At 43.7% G+C, this 27,805-nt stretch overlaps 1 protein-coding gene across 2 annotated transcripts in view; it reads left to right on the forward strand.

Moving 5' to 3' along the window:
• OXR1 (oxidation resistance 1) overlaps window positions 1-27,805 on the forward strand; it is a 232,697-nt gene that overhangs the window by 24,222 nt on the left and 180,670 nt on the right. For both annotated transcript variants that reach the window (XM_063131041.1, XM_063131042.1), the window contains exon 2: window positions 1,589-1,633. In XM_063131041.1, the coding sequence (XP_062987111.1) occupies window positions 1,589-1,633 (45 nt within the window). The remainder of the gene's footprint in view (window positions 1-1,588; window positions 1,634-27,805) is intronic.

Genomic DNA, 27,805 nt, shown 5'->3' on the forward strand with positions numbered 1-27,805 from the left:
AGGCCTAGCAGATTATAGCCTGGGCAAAGACTGAAGTTGAATCGAAAGCTTTTATTTCAAGGAAGCTTACAACCAGCCAATCAGAGAAGACATGGGTGGGGCTATGTAAACAGGCACTCCGTCAAGGAAGCACCCCTTCTGTGAGGAGCTACAAGTCCTTGTGGCTCAGGTGGCTAATTTCTAAAGTCAAAGATCAAGCACCTATCCCACCTCCTTGGAAGATTGTAACCATGTTCAGCCAAACGCAATTGCAGCCTCACTGTAGATCTTCTCTGTCAACATATGGAAGTTGGGGTGAGTGAGCGGGGCTGGTGCATGCACCCCCATCTCCATGCTGGATCAGACCAAGAGTCCATCTAGTTCAGCATTTTGTTCAAACAGTGGCCAACCAGCTGTCGACCAGGGACCAAAAAGCAGAACATGGTGCAACTGCACCCTCCCACCCATGTTCCCCAGCAAGTGGTGTATATAGACTTACTGCCTCTGATACTAGAAGTAGCACATAGCCATCAGGACTAGTAGCCATTGAAACCTTCTCCTCCAGGAATTTATCCAACCCCCTTTAAAGCCATCCAAATTGGTGGCCATCACTACATCTTGTGGTAGGGAATTCCATAGTTCAAACATGTGCCGTGTGAAGAAGTCCTTCCTTTTCTCTGCCCAGAATCTCCCACCAATCAGCTTTATAATGTATGAAGAGAGCAATAGTGGCAGCTCCTTCTCCTAGCTTTTACGTCCAGGTTTTCTTCACCTCATGCTCTGTCATCCTTTGCAATGTGCTTAATTGTGTTCTCGAATCAAGATGGCACCCATATGGTGTCTTTCATACTGCCGGGCATGGAATAGCAAGGAATTCAACTACCACCTACCTGTCTGTCATTGTGGTGCAGATATGTAAAGGGCAGCATAGCAAACTTCAGCTCAAAAAATCCTGCTGCATAGAACTTGACTCTTGGCTTTGTGCTGTTCTACTAGCCAGCAAGAGCAATTTCCCCCCAAAATTATATTTTATAGCATGAAGCGATTGAAAGGAGACTATTATATTTTTAGCCAATATTTATCTGCAGCTTTTTGCTGGGCTTCTTCTGGAAGATTTCTGGTAGAACTACTGGGCGAGAGGCTTGAGTATGGTGGGCATTGGGGTTGAGGTACACCAGGGGGAAAGTGGATTACAGTAGAACTCAGTTTTGGCAATGTTTCAAAGGCAGCAACTATCCTCAGTTCTCCAGAGTTGTTCTGTCTGATGCTAGATGTATCAATAAAAATATAAAAACGAAAACAATCACCTGGAGGCATGGAACAGCTCTGAAGCGGATAGGAAAAACAATGAAAATGGGGTTGCCATTTGAGAAGCGTTGTTATTTCGTAAATATCAAATTAGGAATTGTTTTGAAGTATTATGGCGCTCACAATGTGATGGAGAATGTTTCTAGCATTGATATGTTTGCCACTGTTCAATGAGAATCAAAACATAAGTTTATTTTTCTTTCCTTTGATCTATAGCACCTCTGTGCAAATTGCATTTAACTTCCTTATTGCGTTCGTCTTGACAGTCCCATGAGGTAGAACATTATTCTTGCTTTTGCAGATGGGAACTGAGGCTGAGAGATAGTGACTCACCCAAGGTCACCCAGTGAGTATTAGATTCACTTTGCATGCATGCATGCTGTGCATCGTGAGAAGTGTTGTTCTGTGGTTGTTTAGGTCTACTGGGTCAGGCGGTCGTTATTGTTAACCAATAGTTTTTAGCTGATTGGATAAAGAAATAAAATATAGGCAAATGACAAAGACCAACTTCAAATTAAACTTAGTGCTTGATGACAAGTTGTCAAGTGTGTGATCATATTTAACATGTTGAGTTTCACACACACACACACCAAGCTAAGGGAGGCATGATAAGGAATTATGGCAAATGGGAAGATGTTATGCCTTACCGTGTATGTACCATGAGCCTTACAAAATCACGCACACAGGCACACACACACACACACACACAGATGCTATTTGCTCTAGGAGTCAGTTGTAAGAATATAAGAAGCACTATACTGGATCATACCAAAGCCCTCTCTAGTCCAGCACTCTTTTCCTACTGTGGTGAACCATGAGAAGCCCACAAGCAGGACATGACCACAAATAGCACCCTTCGGTTTGTTTTCTCCAGCAACTGATATTCAGAAACACAGGCCTTAGCTAGACCTAAGGTTTATCCCAGGATTGTCCCTGCCTGCTCTCTGGATCCCCTGTGTGTCATTTACATGAACAGGGATGACTCTGGGACGATCCCAGGATAAACCTTAGGTCTAGCTAAGGCCATAGTCCCTTCGATACTGGAGGCAACCTATAGCCATCATGAGTAGTACCATTGATAGCTTTATCCTCCATGAAGTCAGTCGTGTCTGTCCAGATCACCTGAACAATGAGACTTGGTATAGATGCACATTTTTCCCATGAGTCAAACGGCATCATGGGTGGGGCTTTGACAATAACCAGCTTGATAAGATTGGACAAGATTCCAGCAGCTGTCTACGGAGCTCAAATGCCCCCTCCTGGCGGAGGCTTCCTTGACTACCAGGCACTTTTTTCCAGCTCACATCTGTAGAAGAACCGGGGTGGGGGGGGCGGGGGAGGGAATTCAGGTAGGCACAAGTGTAGAGCTGGTGTCAATGATCCATACACTTTTTAAAGGAAGTGTCCCAATATGTTCAGAGGGTTGGGGTTGAAATTGACCTCCATATCATTTGTGGGCAGACCAAGAATTCAAGGATGCATGATGACTGAAGCATTAGGGGGGACAAGGGCACGGGGCACCTCCTCTTGGCTGACAGCTGGATGGGGCAGAGGATCAATACGCCCTGCAGGTGGAAAAGGAGGGAGGTTTTGAGGCAAAGAGTGAATGAGGCTGGCAAGGTCAAGTAAATTATCCTGTCACATCCCCCTCAAGGCTGGATTGCAGGCTTTACTGTAGCCATGGTAACCATCTAGGCCACATGTTGTCCCCTCCCGCCACCATTTTCTGGGAATGATCACAAGACAGTATCTTTCTGTACTCTGCTCCAGCCCCTCTCTATTTGGTGTGGGAGGGAAGCTGATAATGTATCATTTCCTTCCTTGGACAAATAGCAGCTTGGATAGGATTTTCGTTGGGATCCTAGCACAGGAGTAAAGGATTAAATAAACCCTCCTTTCTCAGATGCCAGAGTTCCAGTCCTGATTTCCCCCATGTGGCTGCTATTTAAAACAAACAAACTAAAGATGTTAAATGTGATCACAAATTGAATATAATTTGTAGCTTGGCCTTACTTCTTTCCCAGTGAAAGTAGCATCTTGACTATTTTGTACATATTCTGCTTTGCAGCTCTTTAACCCAACTAAATTAACCCTTAGCAATATTACTGTGCCTATCAGTTCTTTAATCTGTTCCAAATTTTAAAATCTATAAATATTTGATTATGAATATTAACACCCTTATATTTTCTTATACTTTCTCACTCCCGCTCTGCGGGAGGAAAAATAAAGTAGACTGCATGAAGCAATTTTCAACCCTGCAACTATTAGCTCTGTATGAAATTTCATGTCATTAAGTGTGGAACTAGATATGTATAACAACATAATTGAGTGCAAGTAGGTATAAAGAATGTGGTAGCAAGCTATCAGCATAAGCAGCACCAAGAGCGGCTTAACTTTTGGGGAGGGAACAGAGATGAGCTAATAATGTCTATCAACTGTTTTTGCCTTAGGCTATTGGATGACTTATAATGAAATAACATAAAGCTCCCAGCACTCCTGTCTTGGATTGCTGTGATCGGAGCCACTGGAACAGAACGCTCAGTCGGTTCAGAGATTCTTTTGCATTTTGATCCCAAGGAAATGCTTTCAGGGGTAGGTTTCTTTTTAAAAAAATGTATAGGTGCTTGTAGTCATTGCACAATTGCCTGAGTGATGCAACAGCTTTACATTAAAGGTAAAAGTTAAATTAAATTAAAAATCATTGATTTGATTGGGCTGTGTTGTACATGCATCAGCAAAAGCAAAATAAGGTTAAGAGTAAAAGCACACACCCTAGACCAAAGTTATGAACTTGGGTCGGTGCAGGAAAATCACACTGGATGACTCATTGGTGCAACAACTCAGGATTGTGCAATAACACGGTGCAAAGCCTTGTGCCAGTCAGTTGTGGGTAGAGAGAAGACTTGGCTGGTGCTATGCAGGGGAATGGTGATGTTGAGTAGAATTATGGAGTTGTCAGCTGGACCAACTCCCCCTCCCTCATGCTCTGGGCCAATGTTGCCACCACAAAACTTTTGTATTTGTTCCAAACCAATACATTATCCAGTGCCAAGCCTCATAGGCCTAATCTACACCAAGCAGGATATTGCACTATGAAAGTGGTATGCAAAAGGCAGGAGCCACACCAAGCAGTATGTAGCAGTACAAAAGCAGTATATGTTATGTGTCAATGGGCCCCAACAGTTCTCAGTGCACTTCAATACCACTATAAAGCAGTAGTCTGGCTCCTGCCTTTAATATACCGCTTTCATAGTGCAATGTCCTGCTTGGTGTAGTTTAGGCCTTATTCTACTAAGATGTGTGGATGAGTCTGCAATTGCTGCCGTTCAATGGGATTGGCTTCTAAACAAGTGTGCAATGGGGTTGCTTTTGGTTTGAGTTCTTTTTCTCGCCTGCCTAGCCATGGAGGTCTATGGAAAAAAGTACAGAAGCTGCAGTTGGACAAAGTTCACTGGCACTGTTAGCGAGGAGGGGCATTTGGTCTTCATCCTAGCATGACTCAAAGTACACCCCATTTTTTAATGCAAGGAAATGGCTGATCGTTCAGTCTTATGTGAACACAGAAAACTGCACTATACCAAGTCACACTATACATCTCCATGGAGGCCAGGGGTAGGTGTTGTGCATCCACACACCTTCTTATGCACCCACCTAGGTGTCCTACCCCTCTGAAGTTCTGCAGGGCTTCAGGCAGGATTCTTTCCTCGTCCTGCCTGGAGAAGCTGGGAGTCGAAGCAAAGACTTCCTGCATGCAAAGCATGTGCTCCATCCCACTGAGCTATGGCCCCTCAGCAGTTACAGCCATCTCCATGTATTGTCCTACTTGGAATTCATATCAGAATGAAACATGACCTTGGTTAAATTATATGCTATTTAGATTGCCTCAGTTACATTCCTCTCTTTATAAGGAATGTCTAGAGAGATGCAGGCCTATTATACACCAAGCAGGATATTGCACTATGAAAGCGGTATATGGCATGTGTTACTGGGCCCCAACAGTTGCCAGTGCCCTTCAATACTGCTATAAAGCAGTAGTGTGGCTTCTGCCTCTTATATACCGCTTTCATAGTGCAATATCCTGCTTGGTGTAGATTAGGCCGTAGTCCAACATACTTTCCCTGGACTTTTCCCTGAGGAGAACAGCCGTCCAAGGCATTACTAGACAGGTTGCCCTACTCTTAACATTGGTTTCAAACTCTGGTGTTTGATGGCACCTTAGATAACCATGGTTAACATTGGTACACATGTAACATTAAACCACTGTTAACACTGGCCAAGGAAAGGAAGTGGGAGTTTGCTCAAGAGTGGAGAAGGACAGAAGAAGGAATAGATGTCCTGTAAACTGGGTTCTGATTAGCAGGCCATGGTTTGAGGGATTCCACATACTAAATGAACCGCACAAATGTCATATATAATGTATAAGTTTTAAATATTGTAAGGCCGCCTTGAGGCCCAGTATTGGGCAAAAGGCGGGATACTACTACTACTACTACTACTACTACTAATAATAATAATAATAATAATAATAAATGTTATCACTAAGTAGGAAAGCACCTTAGTTAGAAGGACATATATTTTCATTAAAGTCCACCACCAAAAACTTCCTTAGACAAAAAGTTACCGTTAGTGTGAAACTCGAGAACGCACACCTTAGGTGGAGCAATAAGATCCATTTTCATTCCCAACTAACAGTACTTTTCAATTAGCCTGAGAAAGACAGATAATGAATGCCAGTAGCCTCCAAAGTGGATTCCAACAGCCTCCCTTATCTATTTGAAGCCAGTGCTTTAGCCAGTACTTTCTTAAGGGCATTATTTAAAAGGATTCAAATAATGAAATTTATTTTCTCCAATGTCATCAGTTAGATTTACCGCACTGAGGCTTTCAGGCTTCAGAATCCTTCAGTTCAGGAAGGAACTTGGAAAGGGTAATACATCTTTTTGCATAAGCTTTCCTTCTGATCTCTCTGTTGTGAAGATTGAGCGATATATCCCTATCTTGTTTGCAAACTGAAATATTTATTTTTCAGTCTTCTCTTGTCTGTAGCCATTTTCTCTTTATTTGGGAGATTGTGGAATGTTGTGATTGTTACCTTGCAGCGTGTTTTGCGTGTTGCCCTAACACAGAGTATTGTCCGTTGCATGCAACTTGGCTTGCAAATTGAATTGTTTAATTTTAAGTGTCAGCAAAACAACACTGGGGGTAGGAAATGGAAGCCAGTGACTGACAGCCGTGCGTGCCTTTGTAGAATCTGAGATGACAAAACAGCAGAATATCTAATGTGCTCAACTTTTTCTGAATCCTAAACATTCTCTTTATTCCAAGCACAGGTATATGGTTGTTGGGTTGCCCTTTTGTGTCTTTTTGAAAAACTGCCACAGCCCTCGTATCACCTGATACCTGATCCTTTAAAAAAAAAGAGAGAGAGAGAGAGGGGACAGAAATTGAACATGTGCTCTACCACTGAGCTATAAGTCACAAGGTTAGATTGTCAGGTACTCATTACGCCAATGCTTCTGTGTTTCCACTGCCTCTCTGTAGTCTTTGAAGGCATAATTCAAAGTGCTGTTTTTGACCTATAAAGTCCTAATCAGCATGGACTCTGTGTCTCCTGTGTCTCCTCCTTTTGACTTCTCTACGAGTGCATTTAGTCCAAATAATGAGGCTTGTGAACTTACTGGTCGAATTCAGATGTAATGGGTTCCCACTATGTGATCCCCGGGATTACATGTTCCCCTGTCCTCCTTTGCACCCACTTCATTGCTGAGAACAATAGTGCATATCTTTCACTGTTTATTGCACTAGTTTATATTCTGTTTTGACAGTTTTCAGGTTAGATATTAAAATTACATACATGATCTTAGAAGAAACAGCCAACTCAGAGAAAATAATTTGCAAATACTCTTGTTTTTGGTTTGTGTTTTTATTGTTTTGTTTTATTAAAACTTTTAATAAAAATAGATTAAAAATGTTTGGCCACTCACAGACATTTGTGAGTCCTTTACATGACTCAGTCAACATCCAGGAAATCTCTTGTGCCTCCCCCACCCCTGGTAATCTCACTTTAAAAAAGATCAGATATAATGCAGTATTTAAAATGGGTATCCCCGGTGTACAAATTCAGTGTTGCACACAGCCACTAGATGGCACAGTTTCTTTGAACTTTATGGAGAAGGGAAGTTTTCAGTTACAAATCACATGGTCGCTATTGAGCACCATCTAAAGGAGCCATAGTAAACGTGGAAAGGCCCCAGAGGAAGAAAGTCTGGTAAGGTTGTGGATTTGTTCCTTAATGTAGAGATGCTCATAGGGCTGGTTAATACAATCAAAGTGAGAGAATAAGCCTCGATTAGGATGTCTCACAGCCCTTTAATATCAAATATAATATGAATATCTGCACACCCAGCATCATTGGTGTCAAAGCCTTGAACCAAAGCTAAGGTGAGCCAGGAGCTATGGGACAGAGCCACAAGTCAAACACAAAGAACAAGTTGGGACAAAGGATCCAGCCAGAAGTCAGGACTGTAGAGCTCATCAAAAGGCAGGATCAAGAAGCAAGCAGGAAGTCAGGACCAATGGATACAGGAACACACCAAAGCTCAGGAAGACCTTTTTGCTTAAGCAAGCCTTGAATGAACAGGACATACTCTTAATTGTCCTTCCTATCCAGGGCGGGTGTCAAAGGTAGGCATGGCTGGACACCTCCCAAGGGTCCACACCACAGCAGGAGACCACTGATGGGATCCCTTTGGACTTGCTCCTCCTCTTTACCTTTACAACTTGCTTGTTCACCTGCCTTTTTCTCTGGCCCAGACAACAATGGTGGTAAGAAGGAGAAGCAGCAGATGCCTCTGCCTACTTGCTTGTTGGCTCTTTGCCTTTCAAGCAAGCAAGTGGTGGCAAAGATGAGAAAGAGAAGGAGGAGCAATAGCTAGGGTGACCATATGAAAAAGAGGACAGGGCTCTTGTATCTTTAACAGTTGCATCGAAAAGGGAATTTCAGCAGGTGTCATTTGTATATATGGAAAACCTGGTGAAATTCCCTCTTCATCACAATAGTTAAAGCTGCAGGAGCTATACTAGAGTGACCAGTTTTAAAAGTGGGCAGGGCACCTGCAGCTTTTGTTGTGATGAAGAGGAAATTTCACCAGGTGCTGCCTGCACACACATGACACCTGCTGAAATTCCCTTTTCAATACAACTGTTAAAGATACAGGAGCCCTGTCCTCCTTTTCATATGGTCAACCTACAATAGCAGCTGGTGACAATAGTAGTGAGAAGATAGACTCACCGAGGGAGGGAACCTATTGAGGGAATCTTGTCCAGGGGCCCTCAGAAATTGGAAGCTGGCACTGAAGAGGATCCAATGACCAGCCTGGGCAGGTAGGGTCAGTCCAGGGCCTGAAGATACAAAGGTAGCTAGTCCGATGCTCCAATATGCAGCCCAGGGGCTGGTGACAATTATGCTGCGTGTAGCAGCTTGCACAGTGATTGGAAGGTGGCCAATGCAAGGTCTAGCAGCTCCTGACAGCTGGGCACCTGTCGAAGGTCACAACCGAGCAGAGGGTCACTGCCAAAGCCTGGAGCACACTAGCCTAGCTGCTGCCCCCTATGCTGTCATTGGCTGTCCTCTCTGAGCAAAGGGAAGAAGTCCTGTCTTAATTTGTCTTGTTCTTTCCTTTAGGGGAGATTTATTGATTGGGCTCAGAAGAAGAGGGCAAATGAAGGGGGCTGTAACTTGCCCATAACTGCTTGCAGGATTGCAAGCTGGGTTTTTCATTTCTTACAGCTAAGCATTTGATGTATATATTTGGAAAGTGCAATTTGAAGCAAAGACAAGCTTCATATTATGCTTAGTGGGCATTTGAGCGTTCACTGGAGCTAAATAAAGACCCCCCCAAAGCCTTTCTTTAGGATTTTAGGAGAGAAGATTGGATTGCACTTACTAGAGCAGATTTGTTACTCTAGGACCCACTTTCCTCTGGATTTATTCTTTTTAAGTAGCAAAAACCACTCCCGCTAAAACTGCTACTATTTTAGTTCCAAGAGATCTGAATCAAACTAATTGGTAAGATTAAAAAAATGCACAGAAATCATCACGTTTTTAAAAACTTGACTTCCCCATGTGAAAATATAGTTTCCAATTCTGTGTGGCGCAATGTGACCCTTCAGGGAAGAATCTATCTGTATCCTGAGTACTGGGTGTTTTCAGCCTCCTAAACAAAAGGGAATAAAATATTGTGTTTTAAGTTTCTAGCTCTTTACGCTTTAGAAGAAATTACATGGAGAAATATTGTCCATTGCATATTAAAGACCAGAGTTCCTCATATTAGCCCTGGAGAGATTGAGAGTGGAGTGTATGTGTGTGTTTTGTGGAGGCTGGTTGCTCTGGATTTGGTGGGGCTATGAATCCATTCTGGATTTCAGTCATAACCAGACAGAACTCTAAAGGAGCTATCCAGTGTGCTGAACCTACTTTGGTGATAGGTTTCAGCACTTTGGATAGCCCCTTTAGAGTTCTGGTTGGCTGTGACTGAAACCCAGAGCGGATTTATAGCCCCACCGACATCAGAACCACCAGCCTTCACTGTGGACACTTAGGCCTCATCTACACCAAGCAGGATATTGCAGTATGAAAGCGGTATATAAAAGGCAGGAGCCACGCTACTGCTTTATAGTGGTATTGAAGTGCACTGACAACTGTTGGGGCCCATTGACATATACCATATACCACTTTCATACCAGTATATCCTTCTTGGTGTGGCTCTTGCCTTTTATATACTGCTTTCATAGTGCAGTATCCTGCATGGTGTAGATGAGGCCATAGTCTGCTATAAAACAGCTTTCATTGAGAAGTAACAACAGTGCTTCTTTAAGCAATGTTTTGCTATGGCTGTAGATAAAAAAAAAATAACTGTCATCTTACTCATACATCCATAATGATTATGCTAATACCGTAATAGTTTTCCATTGGTAATTTGAGAACAGTTTGTACAGGACATGTTTTGTTTTTGCTAGGTTTATTTTCTAGCCATGCATAGTCTGTTTTCTCACGCTAATGGCATCCCATTAATCCCGCTGCTATAGTTGCAGCCCTCTATCAAGACCTTACCATTTGGACTATTTATATTAAATTGGGGGCCGAGTCCTTCTCTCTGGACTTCCTCAAGCAAATTCTCCATCTAGACACACAACAGTTCTTCATTGCTATTCAGTGGGTGGGAAAGAGCTTTGAATTTCTGGCACTGTTTTCATGGAGGCAGCCAGTATTTACTGCACCAACAGGTCACTAGAGAATGAAAAATTAAATCCAAATAAAATGTATATTCCAAGATGTTTTCCCATGGCAGGATCAACAGAGCAAACAGCGAACACTGCAAAATGCTCAGAATGGCATACCAACAAATGCAGCAATCCTGAGTTGCTAGGATTAGTAAATCAAAGCCTGAGGAAACCTGAACTGCTACAAAACTCTTTTGAATTCATGCGCTGTTTATTTATTGAATTTCTTTACCGCCCAATAGCCGAAGCTCTCTGGGCGGTTCACAAATATTAAAACCATGAAGACAATTCAAAATTATCTGAGCTACATAAAGGGCTGGCCCCAGCATTAGGCAAGGTGAGGTGGCTACCTCAGGCAACAGTTGCTGGAAGGTGGCAGCAAGGACAAGGCGATTGCTGAGTGCTACGGGGCCTGCCCTCTGCCCCCTTAGCTCACCAATCCCCTCAGGTGCAGCGGAGGACGCTTTTCCTTGGTCCATGTTGAAGAAACAGTCCAGTCAGCTTTTGTACATGGAACCGGAGAGGCCGCCATCTTGTTCTTTGCCTCAGGCAGGAAATTGTCTTGGGTCAGCCGTGTCTTAATACCAGCTCTCCAAGGCTTCAGACAAGAGCCTTTCCCAGGCCTGCATGGAGAGGCCAAGGACTGACCCTGGGACTGCACAGGCCATTCTCCCTCTGAGTTAGAGCCCCTCCCTAAAGATACACCTTCCCTCATCCCTCTGGCATTAGATCCATGGAGATTTGAACGGGTGATTGCAGGACAAGAGAGCAGGAAGGAACTGCTGGAATGCCATCAAGGATGCTCCTGAAAGCTCCCTGGCAGAGCAGGGTTTTTTTTCTTTTAACCCCCTCCCATTGGTCACAAGTGGAAGCGATTTTACTAAGCCAGCTGCAGGTTGATGTAGGTGAGGGGTTCGAATTAGGGCCCTGTCCAGGGAACTGAAGGGCTTTGGATTCTGTCAGCACGTGCCAGCCAAGTTAGTTATTAGAAGGATTGATTTCATCCTGTTGCTTTTATGTAGTTTTACATTTTTGTTTTCATTGATTTAACAGTTGATTTGTTTGCCTTTTGTTATGTACGTGGATCTTGGAATTGTTGTAAACTGATTTCCCAACAGCTTCCTGTTGAAAATGCTTTATAAATAAAAGCTAAGAAGTGATAAAATGCTGGCATATGGCAACGGAAAGAGTTTACTATATCATGTATGGAAGTTGCGGCCACAGGATGGGTTGATGGCCATTTGCTTAGATGGTTTTAAGAGGGAATTAGTTTAGTGCATTGAAGCTGCACTCCTACACACACTTACCAGGGAGAAAGACACAATTCATGGGTAAAGATATCTATCAATGCCTGTGGTGTCTAGATAAATCCTCTTTGTTCAGAAGCAATATATCTCTGAGTATTTCTTTGCTATATTTATATCCTGCCTTTTACTCCAAGGCAGTATAATGATCCTCCTTGCCATTTTATCCTCACAGCAACCCTGTGAGGTAGGTTTGGCTGAGAGTCAGTGAGTGGCTCAAAGTTACCTAGTGATCTTCAGGGCCGAGTGGGGATTTGAACCCAGGACTTGAGAGGGTTATAATTTATTTATCAAAATATCACCCCTAATACCTCAGCTTTCCATGACGTAGGACAGATTTCTTTTGAAACAGAGGAGAGTATAAATAATTATATTAGATAAGGCATGAGGGTCTCCTATTGAAAAGGGAAAAGTCGAAAGCATGTCTGATTCCTTGGCCAAGCTTAAAGTCATCCTTTGTGCTGGCTGGGGATGATGGAAGCTGTAGTCCAACACATCGGAAGAACACCAGATTGGGAAAGGCTGATTAAAAACAATAGTGTTGCTCTGTTTGGCAGATGGTTCCAAGGATCCACATCAAGTTAGTAGACTATTAGCTCCATCAGATGGGGGGAAATCCCACTTGCCTACCATTGCTCCTCTGCCCCTGCTTTTGTTGCTTGATACTTCCTCTTTCTCTCGGGGAGAGGAAAGAGGAAGTAAAAAAGTGCACGTGGCCCATTCAGGGGCCGTCTTTATCGTGTCACTTCTCCTGCACACAGCAGGAGATAGCAGCAACTTCAGTCTTTAAAAATAATATGGACTTACTGTGGTGTGGTGTTTTTTGTTTTGCACAAAGAAGGCTAGAAGGGTCAGGAGGCGCGTGGGAGGCAGACGACATTGTGAGAGGGACAGGTGAAAATCTGTGAGTGCCCGGTAACCAGCATGCAAGAAAACACTCGACTGATGGAGCTCTGTATGTTAATTTTAAATTGCTTGCTATTTTTTTACCAGTTTACAGACAGAGGAAGAAATAGCCAATATATCGGTGCTGTATCCAAATAGACATTCTTGTTGAAACCTATTGATAGTGAAATAAATATGATCAGCATATGAATAGAAATGCAATCACGCATTCTGTTCCAATGAAATAGCTCTGCATGCTATACCTGTCACACACATTGACTATTTCTATGCATTGATAGCTTCTTCAAAGCAATGTCTTTTATTGCCATTAGCTAGCAGAAAAATAAGAACCTGATTTTCTTTCTTCTGTAAAGGCACAGGATATACAGTCACAATGCGGCGTGTGAGGGGAGGCATATTGCGGATATGCAGAGTAATACTGTAAATCAATAATAAAGGGGTTAGATGCAGAGAGTACAAGAGGAATTTAATTTGGGAAGTGGGGCTACCAGTGGCCCTGAAAATCCACTCCGAAGAGCAATTCTGGCTCCAGGTTTTTGAGGACCCTCAGGCAAGAGCCCCTCAAATGGTCCCCTCCTTTAGTGAGTCTCACCTTCTCACCGCCATTGTCACCGCTGCTATGTTCGTCCTCTTTCTTATCATTACTTGGTTGACAGATGGGGAACCAGTGAACAAGTAGGCAGGGGTATCTACTGCTCCTGCTTCTCATCACCACCATTACCTGGGCCAGATCAAGAGGCAGGTGAACAAGCAGGTAGAGACTGGCTGAGCTGGCCTGTGCTGTGCTGTGCTGGCTGAGCTCTGCCTGCTTGACCCTCTTTCAGCCAAGCAGGCCTGGTGAGCACTCGGCATTGCAGACGCGTCCAAGGCTTGCGGAAAGTGTGTAATTCCCACGGCACACCATTACCATGCTGGGGGAGTTGCACAGTTTCCGCAAGCTTCGGACATGCACTTTCCCTCCCTCCCCCCCCATACCATTGGGGCCTGAAAGGGCCTCTTAACGCAAGTGTTAAAGGCCTGTTTGGCCCAAATGGATGAGGGAGGAGGAGGAAGCATGGGAAAGTGCATTTTCAGGGTCTCCAGAAAGTGCGCAGATTCCCCCAGCCATGTGCAGTTTCCAGAGGCTGGGAAAGCATGGTTTCCCAAGCCTTTTCTCCCTCCCTCACGCTTTCAAGCCCCAGTGGGTGGGGTGGGTGGGAAAGCACACTAGGACCTAAGAGCCCCATCAGCAGGGGGGGAAGGTCATTGGTGGGTTGTAGAAGACTAGTGCAGTTCCCCAAGGCTGAGGAAATTGTGTATTTTTCCCTGCACCTGACTGGAGAAGCAACCCCATGGTCCCCCAAGGGACCATGGGGCAAAAATCCATCGGGTGGGCTTGCCGGGGTCTCAAGAGGGCTGAGCCCTGGGAATCTGTTGAGCTGGCATGCCCTGGCGGATTTTCGGCCCACCCCTACAAGCAGGTTGCAGTGGTGAAGAGGAAGAACAACTCCAAAGGCCTCCTCAGTGGGCCTCAGCAGGTGCCCAGTCATCCCTCCCCTTGACACTGGCCGATTATTATTATTATTATTATTATTATTATTATTATTATTATTATTATTATTATTATTATCCCGCCTTTTTCCCCGTACTGGGACTCAAGGTGGATTACAAAATTAAAACATGTACAATTAAAACATATAAATATAAATTTACAAAAGTTAAAATAGAATCAAACCTACAGTAAAATAAAAAAAAAACATGTTAAAAAACTTAAAATGGGTTGAGGGGGCCTCAGTAATGGACATGAGATTCACAATTGGAGGCACAATTAATAGGGCAGGCTTTCCACGAGATAAACGACCTTTCCACGAATACAAGACACTTTTTGGATCCAAGTCAATGTAAATAAATATTTTGGATATTTATGGTGGGTCCCCCAAACTCCAGGAGTGGAGAAGAATGTCTGAAGGGGGCTGGGTTGTTTCAGGAATGAAGAGAGGAAGACATTCATATCCTTCCCATTGTTAATGCTTTTGAGTACAGCATGTTCTGCTCCCCCTAGGCAAAAAGTTCCCAGATTCTTCACATTTTCTTCCCCTCTGAATTGCTTGCTTCTTTCCATTCTCCAGATCTGCTAGTTTCTTTTGAGATGGATGGCTAAAACTGTGCACAGTATATTTAGACTGGAAACACCAGAGCTTTCTATTCTATTTTGAAGTATGCGGTTTTATTTTCGGTCTCTTTCCTATCCATATCTAACTTGGATCTTAGATTTTTCTTTGGTGGGCCCCTGAGCTAGCAAGAACTTTTACTGGGCTTTCTACTGTGGCCCCACTGGCTTGTACCCCAACTAAAGGCGCAGTCCTATCAATGGCGCCCTCGATGATGGGAAGTCCCCAGGAGGGAAGAGTGGAAGAGGTGATCTTTGCCTCTGTGTCCTCCCACCGTTGCAGGAAGATAAGGGATGTGCAGCTGAAGAGGATTCAGGCCTCTTCTCTTCCTGCAACGGTGCCTCTGGAATATCCTTGGGGGAAGGAGAGTCCACAACCTCAGGTAAGTCAGGTTCCTCCTCAGAAGAAGACTCCTCAGGAGGGGCCAAGACAATTTCTCTGTTAGAGAGCCCTAAGCCCCACCCCATCACAGAATTATCATTCTCTGGATTCCCTGGAAAGAGGGGTTACACCTGTAATATGCATAAGTGCTTAAAAATAAATAAATAGGAAGGGCCCGATATACAGTATATATTGTATGTACCACCCCAACTGGGATTGTTTAGCTTGGGGATGAGGAGGCTAAGGGGAGACATGATAGAGATGTACAAAATTGGAGAATGTGGATAGGGAGACATTTTTCTCCCTCTTCCATAATACTAGAACCCGGGGTCGTCCCGTGAAGCTGATTGGTGGGAGATTCAGGAGAAATAAAAGGAAGTACTTCACACAGCACATAGTTAAATTATGGAATTCACTACCACAAGATGTAGTGATGGCCACCATTTTCGGTGGCTTTAAAAGGGGGTTGGATAAATTCTTGGAGGAGAAGGCTATCAATGGCTACTAGCCCTGATGGTTATAGGCTACCACCAGTTTCCAAAGCAGTGCTATGGAACATGGGTGGGAGGGTGCTGTTGCACCATGTCCTGCTTTGTCGGTCCCTGGCCGATGGCTGGTTGGCCACTGTGTGAACAGAGTGTTGGACTAGATGGACCCTTGGTCTGATCCACCATGGCACATCTTGTGTACGTTGTCACTCTTAAATCATTGTGGAGATTCTAGGGATATGTGGCATTTTCTTCATGTGTTTCGAAGCCTGGAGCACGAACTGTTCTCTAAAGAAAGTTGAAGTAACACCTCTCACCTCAGATTGCCTTAATACCAGAGCAGCAGTGCAGAGCTTGCTTTCCTTCCCTGGAAGAGGCTTGCGGACACATCCATCATGTTCCTGCATCACATTAAATGCCTTAACACAAGATAATTTTTTCTCTGGGGGCTTCTTTGGGGCATACGTCTCCTGTTTGAGGGGTCTCGAATGGAAGGGGACACACAGCACAGAGGAATTTGTCTGTCTGTATAGAAGATCACGGCTCTGGCAGGGGAGAAAGATAAGAGGCTCCACATTGCATTGTTTCATCTGAAGGCTAGTTTAAAGCAGTCACATATTTTGCGCATCCATTTCCAGTTTCACTACATTACATGTGACAGGTACTCGGCTGTGTTGTGAACCGCGAGGCCCGACTTCAAAGAGAGCCGCACATCCAGGCAATCTCATAATGTTCTGTTAAGGCCACATTAAACTGATTCCACGCGACAGCGGTATTCATGAGGATCAGTAAATAGTACAGGCTATAACCTCTGGCCAAGCAGTGAGCAGAAAATCACAGGAATGGAATCCTGCTACAGAATTAGAGGCGACCCATTACTGTGAAAGAAGATGGCTCCCGGAGCACCCTGAATCACCCCGCTGCAGCGAGGATGAAGCTCCAGTAAATACAAATGAATATCAAAGGTGACCAGTGACAGCATTGCACATGGCTGACTTCCTCTGATTTGACAGCGCCTTGAGAACCTCTCGAGGCATTCTCTGGGCTAGCAGCCACTTAATGGTTGGTTTTTGGAAAGGATTTGCATCCTTGCAGACATAGAGGGGGCGCCTGTCTTCAAGCAGGCGTGGCAATTACATCTGCCCCATTGCTTTATATGGAGTTGAACTCGAGGGGTGGGGGGATGTGGGGGATGGTTCCAAATAGATGAATCGCCAAGTGGATTTGGGCAGGAATTGGTTAGAAGTGCTGAATGTTTCAGCGCAGAAAGTCCTTGTTTTGTCATGGAATGTGGATTATAGCACACTGCTACTAGGAGGGGAGAAACTGCATTCACTACATGGGGAGAGTCTAGGGAGCCATAGGTTATTTCGGATTCCTGGATCTGACCTTGGACTCAGGAATCCAAGCTCCCCACCCCCTCCTCAGTGGTATGGACAAAATCACATCAGTTGTCTCTATGAGGCTACAAAGGTGATGTCAGAGGGAAGGGAAAGGGGGCATGCTGACAGGGGGAGGGGACAGATTACATCATATCTCCAGGCCTCCCCAGTCTCCCTCCTTCCCCCTTTCCAATGCCTCAGCTAGATGGGAGAAAAGCCCGTCTAGCAAAACTGCAGAGTGGGAGATGTGGTGGAAGTGAAGATCGCCTCTGCTGCACCTCCTGGGCCAAGTATTGAAACCTCCACCTTAAGGGTGCCATCCTATTGGATGCACTCTTAAAGTGGAGGTTTCACTTCGGGTCAGAATATCTCTCAGAAATAATGCAAAGAATAAGCATTCCCCGTGTACTGAATGTCTTGTTTTTTCAACATGAGAACATGTTATGCTCTTGCGCTCCAGTCCTGAGATGGAGGAACTTGCAGGAGCATCAGCACTGGCTTGTAATGTACTTGCAGGGAGAAATGTGCTAATTTCTGGAGCTTCTATTGTGTGCCACAATGGAGGCCCAGGAAATTGCGCATTTTCCCCATTGCATACATGGTGGCCATGAAGACCCCAATTTACGCAATGGGGGAAATATGTACTTTCTGGCGCTTCCATTGTGGCTCACAATGGAGGTTCTGGACAAGGGTGGGCAGCTGCTGTGCACTCATTGAGCCTTGCATGTGCTCAGAACCTGGGTCCGCAAACATGTTACAGGCACCCAACTGTGTCTGGAGGGGGGTAAATGCAGGGGAGTCTATTGGACTCTCGGACTGAGTCAGGCACCCGTGATATCCCTAATGATGAGGAAGAGGAGGCGGAACAGCAGATAAGAAGGTAGACTCATGGTGGGGAAGGAGCGCACTGAGGGTGTCCTACCCAAGGGCCCTCCGAAACCTGGAGCTATGAGCACTATGGGGCACTGGGTATGACCTCAGAGTGATGAAGAACTACATTGTGCTGTGCTGGTGAGAAGAGACCTGCGAAGGATCACTGCCAATGTATATTGGTCTGGTTCAGATGAACATTTGAGCATTCATAAATGAAGCTGGTTTATGAAGCTGTGAGCGAGTGTCAGGGCGAAGCACTGCTCCCTCACCTTTCCCATCCCCCCTTCTGTAGTACACTACAAACATCCAGGCTTATATAAACCAATGTTTCCTGATTCTGTCTGCACTTACCACCTGAGTGTACTATTAGAGTGACACGTAGGACCTGCAATAAAATTTTGCAATATGGCATGCTCCTGTTGTTCACATTTTTGGCCTGCCATGCCCTCTTCCAGGATACTCCATTCTATCCCCACTCCCCACTGATTTTCCATCACCCCACATAACTGTCAGTCGATATTCCATACCTATTGGGCATGCTTGGAGAACTGAGATTGCTATTCATATATATATGACACCTCTGCTGTACTTTTTTTTTAACAGCAGCAGTTCAAAAGTGGATCCAGAGATAGGAGGATTATGTCATCTCTTAGCTATTAATTTGTATGACACTTTCCCACAAGACTGTGTCCAAAGCAGCTCACAACACATTAAATGTGTGTGTGTGTGTGTGCGCGCGCGCGCAACTGTACATTACAAGCCATTGTGCACATTCAACACACCTCATGGAGAATCTGCATATAATCTGTTCATGAGAAGGGAATTGTCCTCCTCTCCTGCTATTATGCATAATATCAACAGCCCTTGGAGAATGTGTATATCTCAGCTACATTTTGCACATTCTTTGGCAATTGTGCATAATCCCTTGCTGGAATGTGCAAAATGCAGTCGAGATATGCACATTTAGTGTCTACTTTGATTGAGGCCCAGCTGTTACAAAAAACAACAACAAGCAAGATGGTAAATCTGTGTACAAAAAAATGCATACATTCCAAAAAATGTGCAGAAAAATGTGTGTATTTTTTTAAAAAAAACAACTGCACAAAAATGTGTATATTTGTGAAAATGTGCATGGTGCACATGGAATTTTATAGGCTTAGAAAGAGTGTGTTTAAAAATGCAGATTTTTTAAAAACAAACAAACGTGCACAAAAATGCAGACAAAGTTTCATGCAGACCAAAAAAAAAACCTCCAATAATATCACAATCCAATGCAGAATTGGAACACAACAAACTTAGCACTGGAAAAATGAAACCCTGATTGAAATCAAGCTTGGCAGATTCACCCATCCTTACTGATAGCAATTATAAAAGATTTTCAAATACTTGGTCCTGATTAATGTTGATGAGAACTGGAATGTCTTTAAAGTTTCTGCCTTCTATAAGCTCAGATCTTGGGTAATTTCAGTGTTTTGTGCTTGTGAAATATTGCTTGGACGAGTCTTCTTAGTTTCTCATCTGAGACTGAAAGTTGCCATGGGGATGATGGATGGTTTAGGGGAGGAAACATTCTGTAATTAACAATCATGACCATTATAATGAAATCTTCCTATGCCTAGAGTTTGATGCCCTTGTAATTCCTTAGGGAGACATGAAACTCAAGGGTCACTTTCAGTTCATTATATAATATGTTCTCAGTAGTTCAAGGCAAAAGCAAATTGAATACTGACTTTAACACTGAAAAATCCTGAGAATTAACTTTTGCAATTCCTAGAGAAGTTTTCTGTGACTGTGACTTCCTTGGGAGATGTATTGCAGGGTTAATTTCTTTTTAAAGCCTTCTCAGGAAATTTCATCTCCCAAATTATCTCTACGGATAAAGTCCTTCTCTCTGCACTAAAGAAATAGGAGCTGCTTTTAAGTCGGAGGACTAATATGGAACATGAAAATGAATTAAGGAACACATTTTTATATTCTGCACTTTTGGACTGTGGAACTCTCTACCACCAAACATAGTGCTGGTGAACAACAGGAGTTCAAAAAGGGCTAGGCAAATTCATGGATGATGGAAATAGTGACCATCAGTAGATAGCACTGCCAGCATTTATATATTAATAAGTGGAACCTGCAACAAATGTTGCAGCATGGGGTGCTCCTTTTCAGGGTTCTAGCTAGCCAGCCATCTCTTTTTTTAGAATATTCCATTCCCCATCCTCCCACCCCGCCAGCATAGTTTTCCATTTTCTTCCCCAAAGGATGCTCAGCATTCTGTGCCTACTGAGTATACTTAGTCCTCATTGGGTTTCTTTGCCGGTATTTCCCCCCACCAATGTGTTGTTGTTCTTGTTGCTGCTCTTCTTGTACTAATAGAAAAGTTTGGTGTTTTCTGGATGTTTTGACCAGGTAAGGACCAGCACTCTGAGAATGAGTTTGCAATTGGCAAATATACTAGGAGAAGTAGGAAGTTTCACTTGTATAGAACTGATAGCTCCATCAGACGAGCGTTTTATTGCACATTCATTGCTGGGCGCTCACAGTTTTCCGTGGGTCCCTCTCACGACGTCATCTGCCTCCCGCACACTTCCTGCCCCTTCTGGCCTTCCTCGAACCCCCCCCCCCCAAAACACCCAGAAAGTCCGATATATTTTCTCCACATGAAATAAAAGTGCCCTTCCGTCCCAGTGTATTGCTGTCCTCCCGCTATGTTGCTTTTGTCGGGGGCGGTCCTGCTGATGAAAGAGGAGGGCAGGGCAGTTCTCCTGCAGCTTGCTGAGTCTGTCAGTTGAGCGAACGGACTTGTGCTGAGCCTGTCAAACGGACTGTTGCTGCTCCAACCCCACTCTCATTGCCTGCAGAAATGGCGCCCAGCCGATTAAACACTGAATCAGCAAAACCCTAGGCAACAAAACCAGAGCAAGGGGGGAAGGCATGCACATCCATCACTCAACAAGAACAAATGAACTGGAGGGGGGAAGGAGAAGGGGCGGGGTGGGGTGGGCACAATAGCAGGAGCGCAAACAACAGCAGCAATTGCTTAAGGGACCAGCGCTTGTCACGCTAATAAAATAGAGGTCAAAATTGTGGGTGCATACCAGAAAAAAGGAGGTGTGATGGAGCCCTGAATCAATCAATCAATCAATCAGTAATATGAATTTTAGAGCTCTTCACTAGCAGTGATATTAAAAAAAATGAGTTCCCAGTAATTTTGGAAGGGAAAAAGGTACGGTAGTGTAGACAAAAGCAAAAAGAGCAACGTTTGCTTAGGGTGACCATATGGAAAGGAGGTCAGGGCTCCTGTATCTTTCACAGTTGTGTAGAAAAGGGAATTTCAGCAGGTGTCATTTATATACATGCAGCACCTAGTGAAATTCCCTCTTCATCACAACAGTTAAAGCTCCAGGAGCTATACTAGAGTGACCAGATACAAAAGAGGGCAGGGCTCCTCCAACTTTAACTGTTGTGAAGAAGAGGGAATTTCACCAAGTGCTGCATGCATACAAATGACACCTGCTGAAATTCCCTTTTCTAAACAACTATTAAAGATGCAGGAGCCTTGTCCTCCTTTTCATATGGTCACCCTACTCAAGGTTTATAAGTAGATGAGAGTTTCATCTGCTAATAATAATAATAATGAAAAAGTTATAATAATTCTGTTAGTCACATCAGTCCCTGGCATCACATCAATTTATTTATTTTTACAGAAAACCTTCAGAAACTGGGCCTATCAAAATACATCCACACCAACATCCAGAAAGTAGTCATACATAAAATATGTTCAACAATCAGGAAACATCTGAATCAGTAATAAACAGCATGACTTGTCAAAGCCCGTTGTGTTCAGTTAGAAAAATCACCATAGAGGAAGTGAGTTCCATTAAAAACACTAGAATTTAGGATAAAGTTGTTATGGATTTACGATGGAAAGAAGCTCTAACCCAAGGATGTTCAACTAAATATTCTGTTAAGGCCATTTTTTATCTTTCAAATGTATGTTATTGCATTTATATCCCTTCTTTCCTCCAGGGAACCCCAAGTGGTATACATAGTCCTCATCCTCTCCATTTTTCTCCTCACCACAAACCTGTGAGGTAGGTTAGGATGAACATCAGTGAATGTCCCAAAGACATCCAGTGTGCTTTCTTGGCTAAATGGGGACTAGAACCTGGGTCTCCCGAGTCCCAGTCCAACACTCCAACCACTACACCACACTGGCTCTCCTTGAGTACCATTGTGGCACTCCTAAAGCATGTAAAGGCTGCAATATTAAATAATAAATGCTAATAGTGATGGTAATTTCAAAAGTAAATCTCCTTAGTTGGTTGGAACAAATGAGCTGAAACAGGTGAGCTTGAACAACTTCAAGCATGAACAACTGCAGCAATAAATGGCACTAGAATGAATCCTAAATCAGCTGGAAAACAGCTGGGAGGATGGATTAGGGAATAGGCCGCATCCTCGGCTCAATTTTTGTGTGTGCTCTTTCAACATCCATGGATCTTGGACGGCTGCCTGGCCTTGTCTGGGCCTGGCATCAGCTTTCTAAATTCCCTGCATTTTTCATCATTTAAGCTCTTCCCTTTTCATACTACTCCTTCCTATCTACACATGGTTCTTTTGCTTGCACTCTAAGGCAGAACTGTGCACTTAGCAGATAAGATTTCTCAGAGCAGGCTCCTATTCAGAAAGGAAGAATTAATGGGAAATTGCCACTGTACTTTCAATACATGTTTTCCTTGCTGTGTCGTCTCTTTCATGGGCTGAAAGGGGAAGAAATTGCTGCATTCTAGTATCTCCATTGCACTGGAAGCAATCAAAATTATCTCTCCCGTAGGAAGGGACTTCTTTTGACAAAATATGGCTTTACCCTGGGCTCACTATTACCAAATCTGTGGTTGCGAGTAAACAATCCATAGCTATAGCTTCTTTGTTGTAAGTAGCCTCCCCCGATACTCTCTCTACACACACACACACACACACCGAGAGAAAGAGAGAATATGACTTAGGACAACCAGTCACATGTCCGTATCCCATGGCAATCAGACAAAGACCCTGTTCAGATATCATGCTAAGCCACTTTGGTTAAGCATTTTGAGCTAAATGTTATGGCTTGGCATGTTGTGTGAACCATTCCTAACCATGGTGGCTACATAACCACTGTTTAAACATGCTCACTAACCATTTGCTGCAAAAGGGTTAGTGGCCTAACCATGGCTTAGTGTGTTGTCTGAACAGGCCCAATGTTGCCACACAAAGTGATCAAGTTTAGGCTTCCAACCTCTCTGCTCCATTCCTCTCTGCACTTGTTTTTGCCCCATCCGTCAGCATCCCATGGCCACTGAGAACGCTCAGTCCCAGTTGTTCTGTTTGGTGGTGGGGGTTCTACGCCTTAGGATATTTTTCTAAAGAAGTTTTGTACATTTGAAAATCTTGGGGTTTCCCCAAATCTGGTGATACCTCCCTCTTGCGTTGGGGGTGATGCCGCTTTGGCTACGTACACAACGACACTCATGGCCTGGACTTCGAAAATCAAGGGAATGCCTCAGTTAATCCCCTTACCCAGAAAATCAAACCTTTTAAGAACAGCTTTGATGGATCAGACCAAGGTGCATCTAGTTCTGCATAGTTTCCAAGTGTAGCCATCCAGCTACTCACAAGATGACACACCAGAAAGTCATGGTTTCCCCATACTTTTTGTCATCAGCATTAGATATTCAGAGGTATATAGAGGTATTCAGTAGAATGCTAGTGCTATACGTTGGTGCCTGGGCTACTTTATAGTAGTCCCCAAAACATCACTGGGTAGCTTCTACTTCTACGAAGTATTAGCTGGCATTGACAGCCAAAGTGAGATGCAGTGAGAACCAAAAAGTCTTCTTTTTCTAACACATGACTTCTGTTGAAGCCCAAACCAGTTCTCGTTTCTAAACGTTTTGCACTAACGTACAAGTCTGAAATGCCAGATGCTCCCTGCTACCATATTATCTGCTGCTCCCTGCATGACTAAGCTATCCTATTGCCATACCATAATTTCACATATAAGGGACACATCTTAAAAATAGCCATGTGGCAATTGAAGGTGATGGCATTATGACAACAGTAGCAGCTCAGCAATATTTTCTTTGATTTATTTATTCCATTTTCATGCCAAAGCTCTCTGGGCTGTTCAGCAAAAAAATAAAATCCTGAAATGTAACATGATAAAATATAGTATTAAAACCTTTTAAAAATTGAAAGCAGAATAAAACCTGAGTAAAAATCAGAAGCCGGGAAAGATCTAAAAATGCAACAGTGCACATATTAAAAACAAACTTGAAAACCTAAAAAGCTTGGGAAATCACCTGGTGTCGAGAAAACCACAATGTAGGTGCCAGGCGAACCTCTCTAGGGAGGGCATTATACAATTGGGGTGCTACCACCGAAAAGGCCATCTCCTTAGTAGCCCCCCCCCTTACCTCATTTAGCAGAAGCACCTGGAGGAGGATATAAAGGAGCTCCTGACCAGAAACCAATGTGACACAACAAACTGCTTAATCTTGACTTCGTAGGGTTAGAAAAAAGGAAACTGCACGGAATGAAACCTCAGTGTTTTGAGCCAGAAACCTTGGTGTTTTGAGCCAGATGGTGCTTCCCAGTTTGAAGTATTTTTTCCCCCATGTGTGCTTTATAAAGCTTCAGTAATCCCCGCGTTCCCACACCACCTGTCTATCTCCATTTCAGGAAGCAGAACCTGATGCTTTTTGGCAAAGTACAGTGCCAAGTCTGAGCTGTGGCTGCTGCAAGTCAAACTCCTTGTCTTTAACATCAGGCAAACAGAAGGAGCCTGGTTACTTTTCACATCCGAAAAGGCTAATAATATCACAGCCCAGCCATCTATAAGAGGCTGTAGGCCCCTTTTGGTTGCTAAGACATTATCTGTCAGAAAAACATGGATTTCCTGGAACTAGAGCGTCACTCTCCACCTTAGTAATGAATAATCCAAGGCCTAATCCACACCAAGCAGGATATAGTGGTATGAAAGCGGTATATGGTATGAGTCAATGGGCCCCACAGTTGTCAGTGCATTTCAGTTCCTCTATAAAGCAGTAGTGTGGCTCCTGCCTTTCATATACAGCTTTCATACTGCTTGGTGTGGATTCGGCCCACGTTAAAAAGGATTACCAGAAGCCTCTACACCTTCGGGTCAAGATTGTGAATAATCTTTTGATTGTTTATTTCCTTAACAAATTATTCCAGCCTTTCTGTTCCTATGATGGCCAAACTACATGGGACATAGAGCTGCACGTGTATCCCCTGACCTTTTACAACGAAAGGCAACTGTGGAGGCTGCAGCCTTGAGGAAAGACCCAACAGTGTGAGAGGCTGCTTAGCTTGTTCTCTGTAGGTCGTTTCCTACTCCTGCCACCCCACAGCACACATAAGCAGCTGCATTTCTCTTCTTCAGGGAACACATATGGGAAATTGTAACTTTTCACATAGAAAGCTGTCTTATACTGAGTCAGACCCATGGTCCATTTAACCCAGTATTGTCAACATTGCCTGCAGCAATGGCTTTCCATGGTTCCAGGTGGGATTCCTTCCTAGCCCTAGCTGGAGATGCTGGGGATCGAACCGGGGACCTTCTGCATGCAAAGCACATGCTCTACCACTGAGCCATGGTCCCTTGTGAGAAACTGGGGTGTTATTTGGACTGGAACAACATGTTACGTGATGTGCTCTCATTAGACCCGTGTACAAACTTGCACACGTTCTAATGAGACTTACACTTGCTTATAAGGAATCTTTTGACATTGGCAATAGAGCGTCTGTGGCTAAGTAAGGCAATTCTTACTTAAGAAATTTACAGCACTGAAGGGGATAATGCCACAATGGCACATTTATTGAGGTTGAAACAAATACAAAGGTACAAGCTAGTTTTGAGGAAATTAGCTGAGCAAGTATGTGTATGACCAGGTAAAACTCTTGCCATCCAGCATTCATATTCTGCTTAGTTTTACCCCTACCTTTGTCTCTGGGGAATGCATTTGAAGAAGTCTATCAGGAAATGGTTACTTGACCTAGGCCTTCTGTGAATGCTCTCACTCTGTAGGTGGGGTTTTGGGTCGCTTCAAAATGGAGTCAGTACTGCTCACAGAAGCTACCTTGTAACAAACAGCTTAAAGAGGAAAGGATTAAACAGCCTCCCCACCATTACCACCCGCCAGCCCATGTTTTGCTCAAGATTGCAGCTTTGTAACTGTTTCCTTTTAAGAATATGCATCAGAAGGGGATCAGCATGTGTGTTATGTCGTGCGTAGTTTGGCTGAAAGCGAGACGAATTAGAGAGAACTATATATAGAGAATTCAATGTTTGTTTTGAATCTGTCTCACGGCAGAGGAATCTACGTTAATCTTCCCTTTTAAGATCGAAGGTGGATTCATGGAGACATGGGCCTAAGCTAGGGTAACCATATGAAAAGGAGGACAGGGCTCCTGTATCTTTAACAGTTGCATAGAAAAGGGAATTTCAGCAGGTGTCATTTATATATATGGAGAACCTGGTGAAATTCCCTCTTCATCACAACAGTTAAAGCTGCAGGAGCTATACTTTTGTAAACCGCCCAGAGAACTTCGGCTATTGGGTGGTATAGAAATGCAATAAATAAATAAATAAATCTAGAGTGACCAGATTTAAAAGAGGGCAGGGCACCTGCAGCTTTAACAGTTGTGATGAAGAGGGAATTTCACCAGGTTCCCCATATATACAAATGACACCTGCTGAAATTTCCTTTTCTATGCAACTGTTAAAGCTACAGGAGCCCTGTCCTCCTTTTCATATGGTCACCCTACCTAAGCTACACCAAGCAGGATATTGCACTATAAAAGTGGTATGAAAGCGGTATATAAAAGGCAGGAGCCACACTACCGCTTTATAGTGGTATTGAAGTGCATTGACAACTGTTGGGGCCCATTGACACAGACCATATACCACTTTCATACCACTATATCCTGCTTGTTGTAGATCAACCATCAGAGCCGATTTTCTCAAATGGGAATTTGATGCTCACCCAGTAACACCAGCACAAAGAAAAAATCAAAAGAACATGGGAACAGTAGCCTTTTTCTATAGAAATAAATAAATAAGTAGATGATGATGACTTGTTCCCCCAGCCCAGCCCAGCGATTGAAATGTAAGGTTTTGTTTTGGGCCAGTAGGTGGCAGTAGAACATAAGCATGCCCTACACAGTGGAAGGAAATAAAAAAGGATCATCTTTTATTGAACACACCTTTGCAGGCAAAGTATCACACCAACGCTGTAATGAGGGACTGATGGGCTAATGGTTAATTCTGTCATCAGACTGCCCAGTTGTTATACCATATTTACCATATTTTTCTCCTTTCAACATTTTCGTACATCCACTCCCCCCTCCCCCTTTCACATCCTTTTAAAAAATAAATGTTTGATGCTGTGCTTTAAAAAGCAGCAGGTAAAGTAGCTGCAACTCCCCTGGGAGAACCTGTGTTCTTTATTAGGTGCCAATCCTATGCATGTCTACTCAGAAGTAAATTCCACTGAGTTTAATGGGGCTTACTCTCAGGTAAGTGTGTATAGGATTGCAGCCTTACAGGGCAACCTGGAGGCGGCAGGGGAGAGCAGTGAAATGGATCTACTGCCTCATCCATGGCCTTGGTGGTTTCTGCCTACCAGGGCAGAAGATGAGGAGGAACATTGGGTTGTCTTTTCTTTTCTTCCCTAGCAGTGAGATTTTTTGTT

The sequence above is a fragment of the Elgaria multicarinata genome, chromosome 7 (assembly GCF_023053635.1).
Source record: "Elgaria multicarinata webbii isolate HBS135686 ecotype San Diego chromosome 7, rElgMul1.1.pri, whole genome shotgun sequence".
NCBI classification, from domain to species: Eukaryota; Metazoa; Chordata; class Lepidosauria; order Squamata; family Anguidae; genus Elgaria; species Elgaria multicarinata.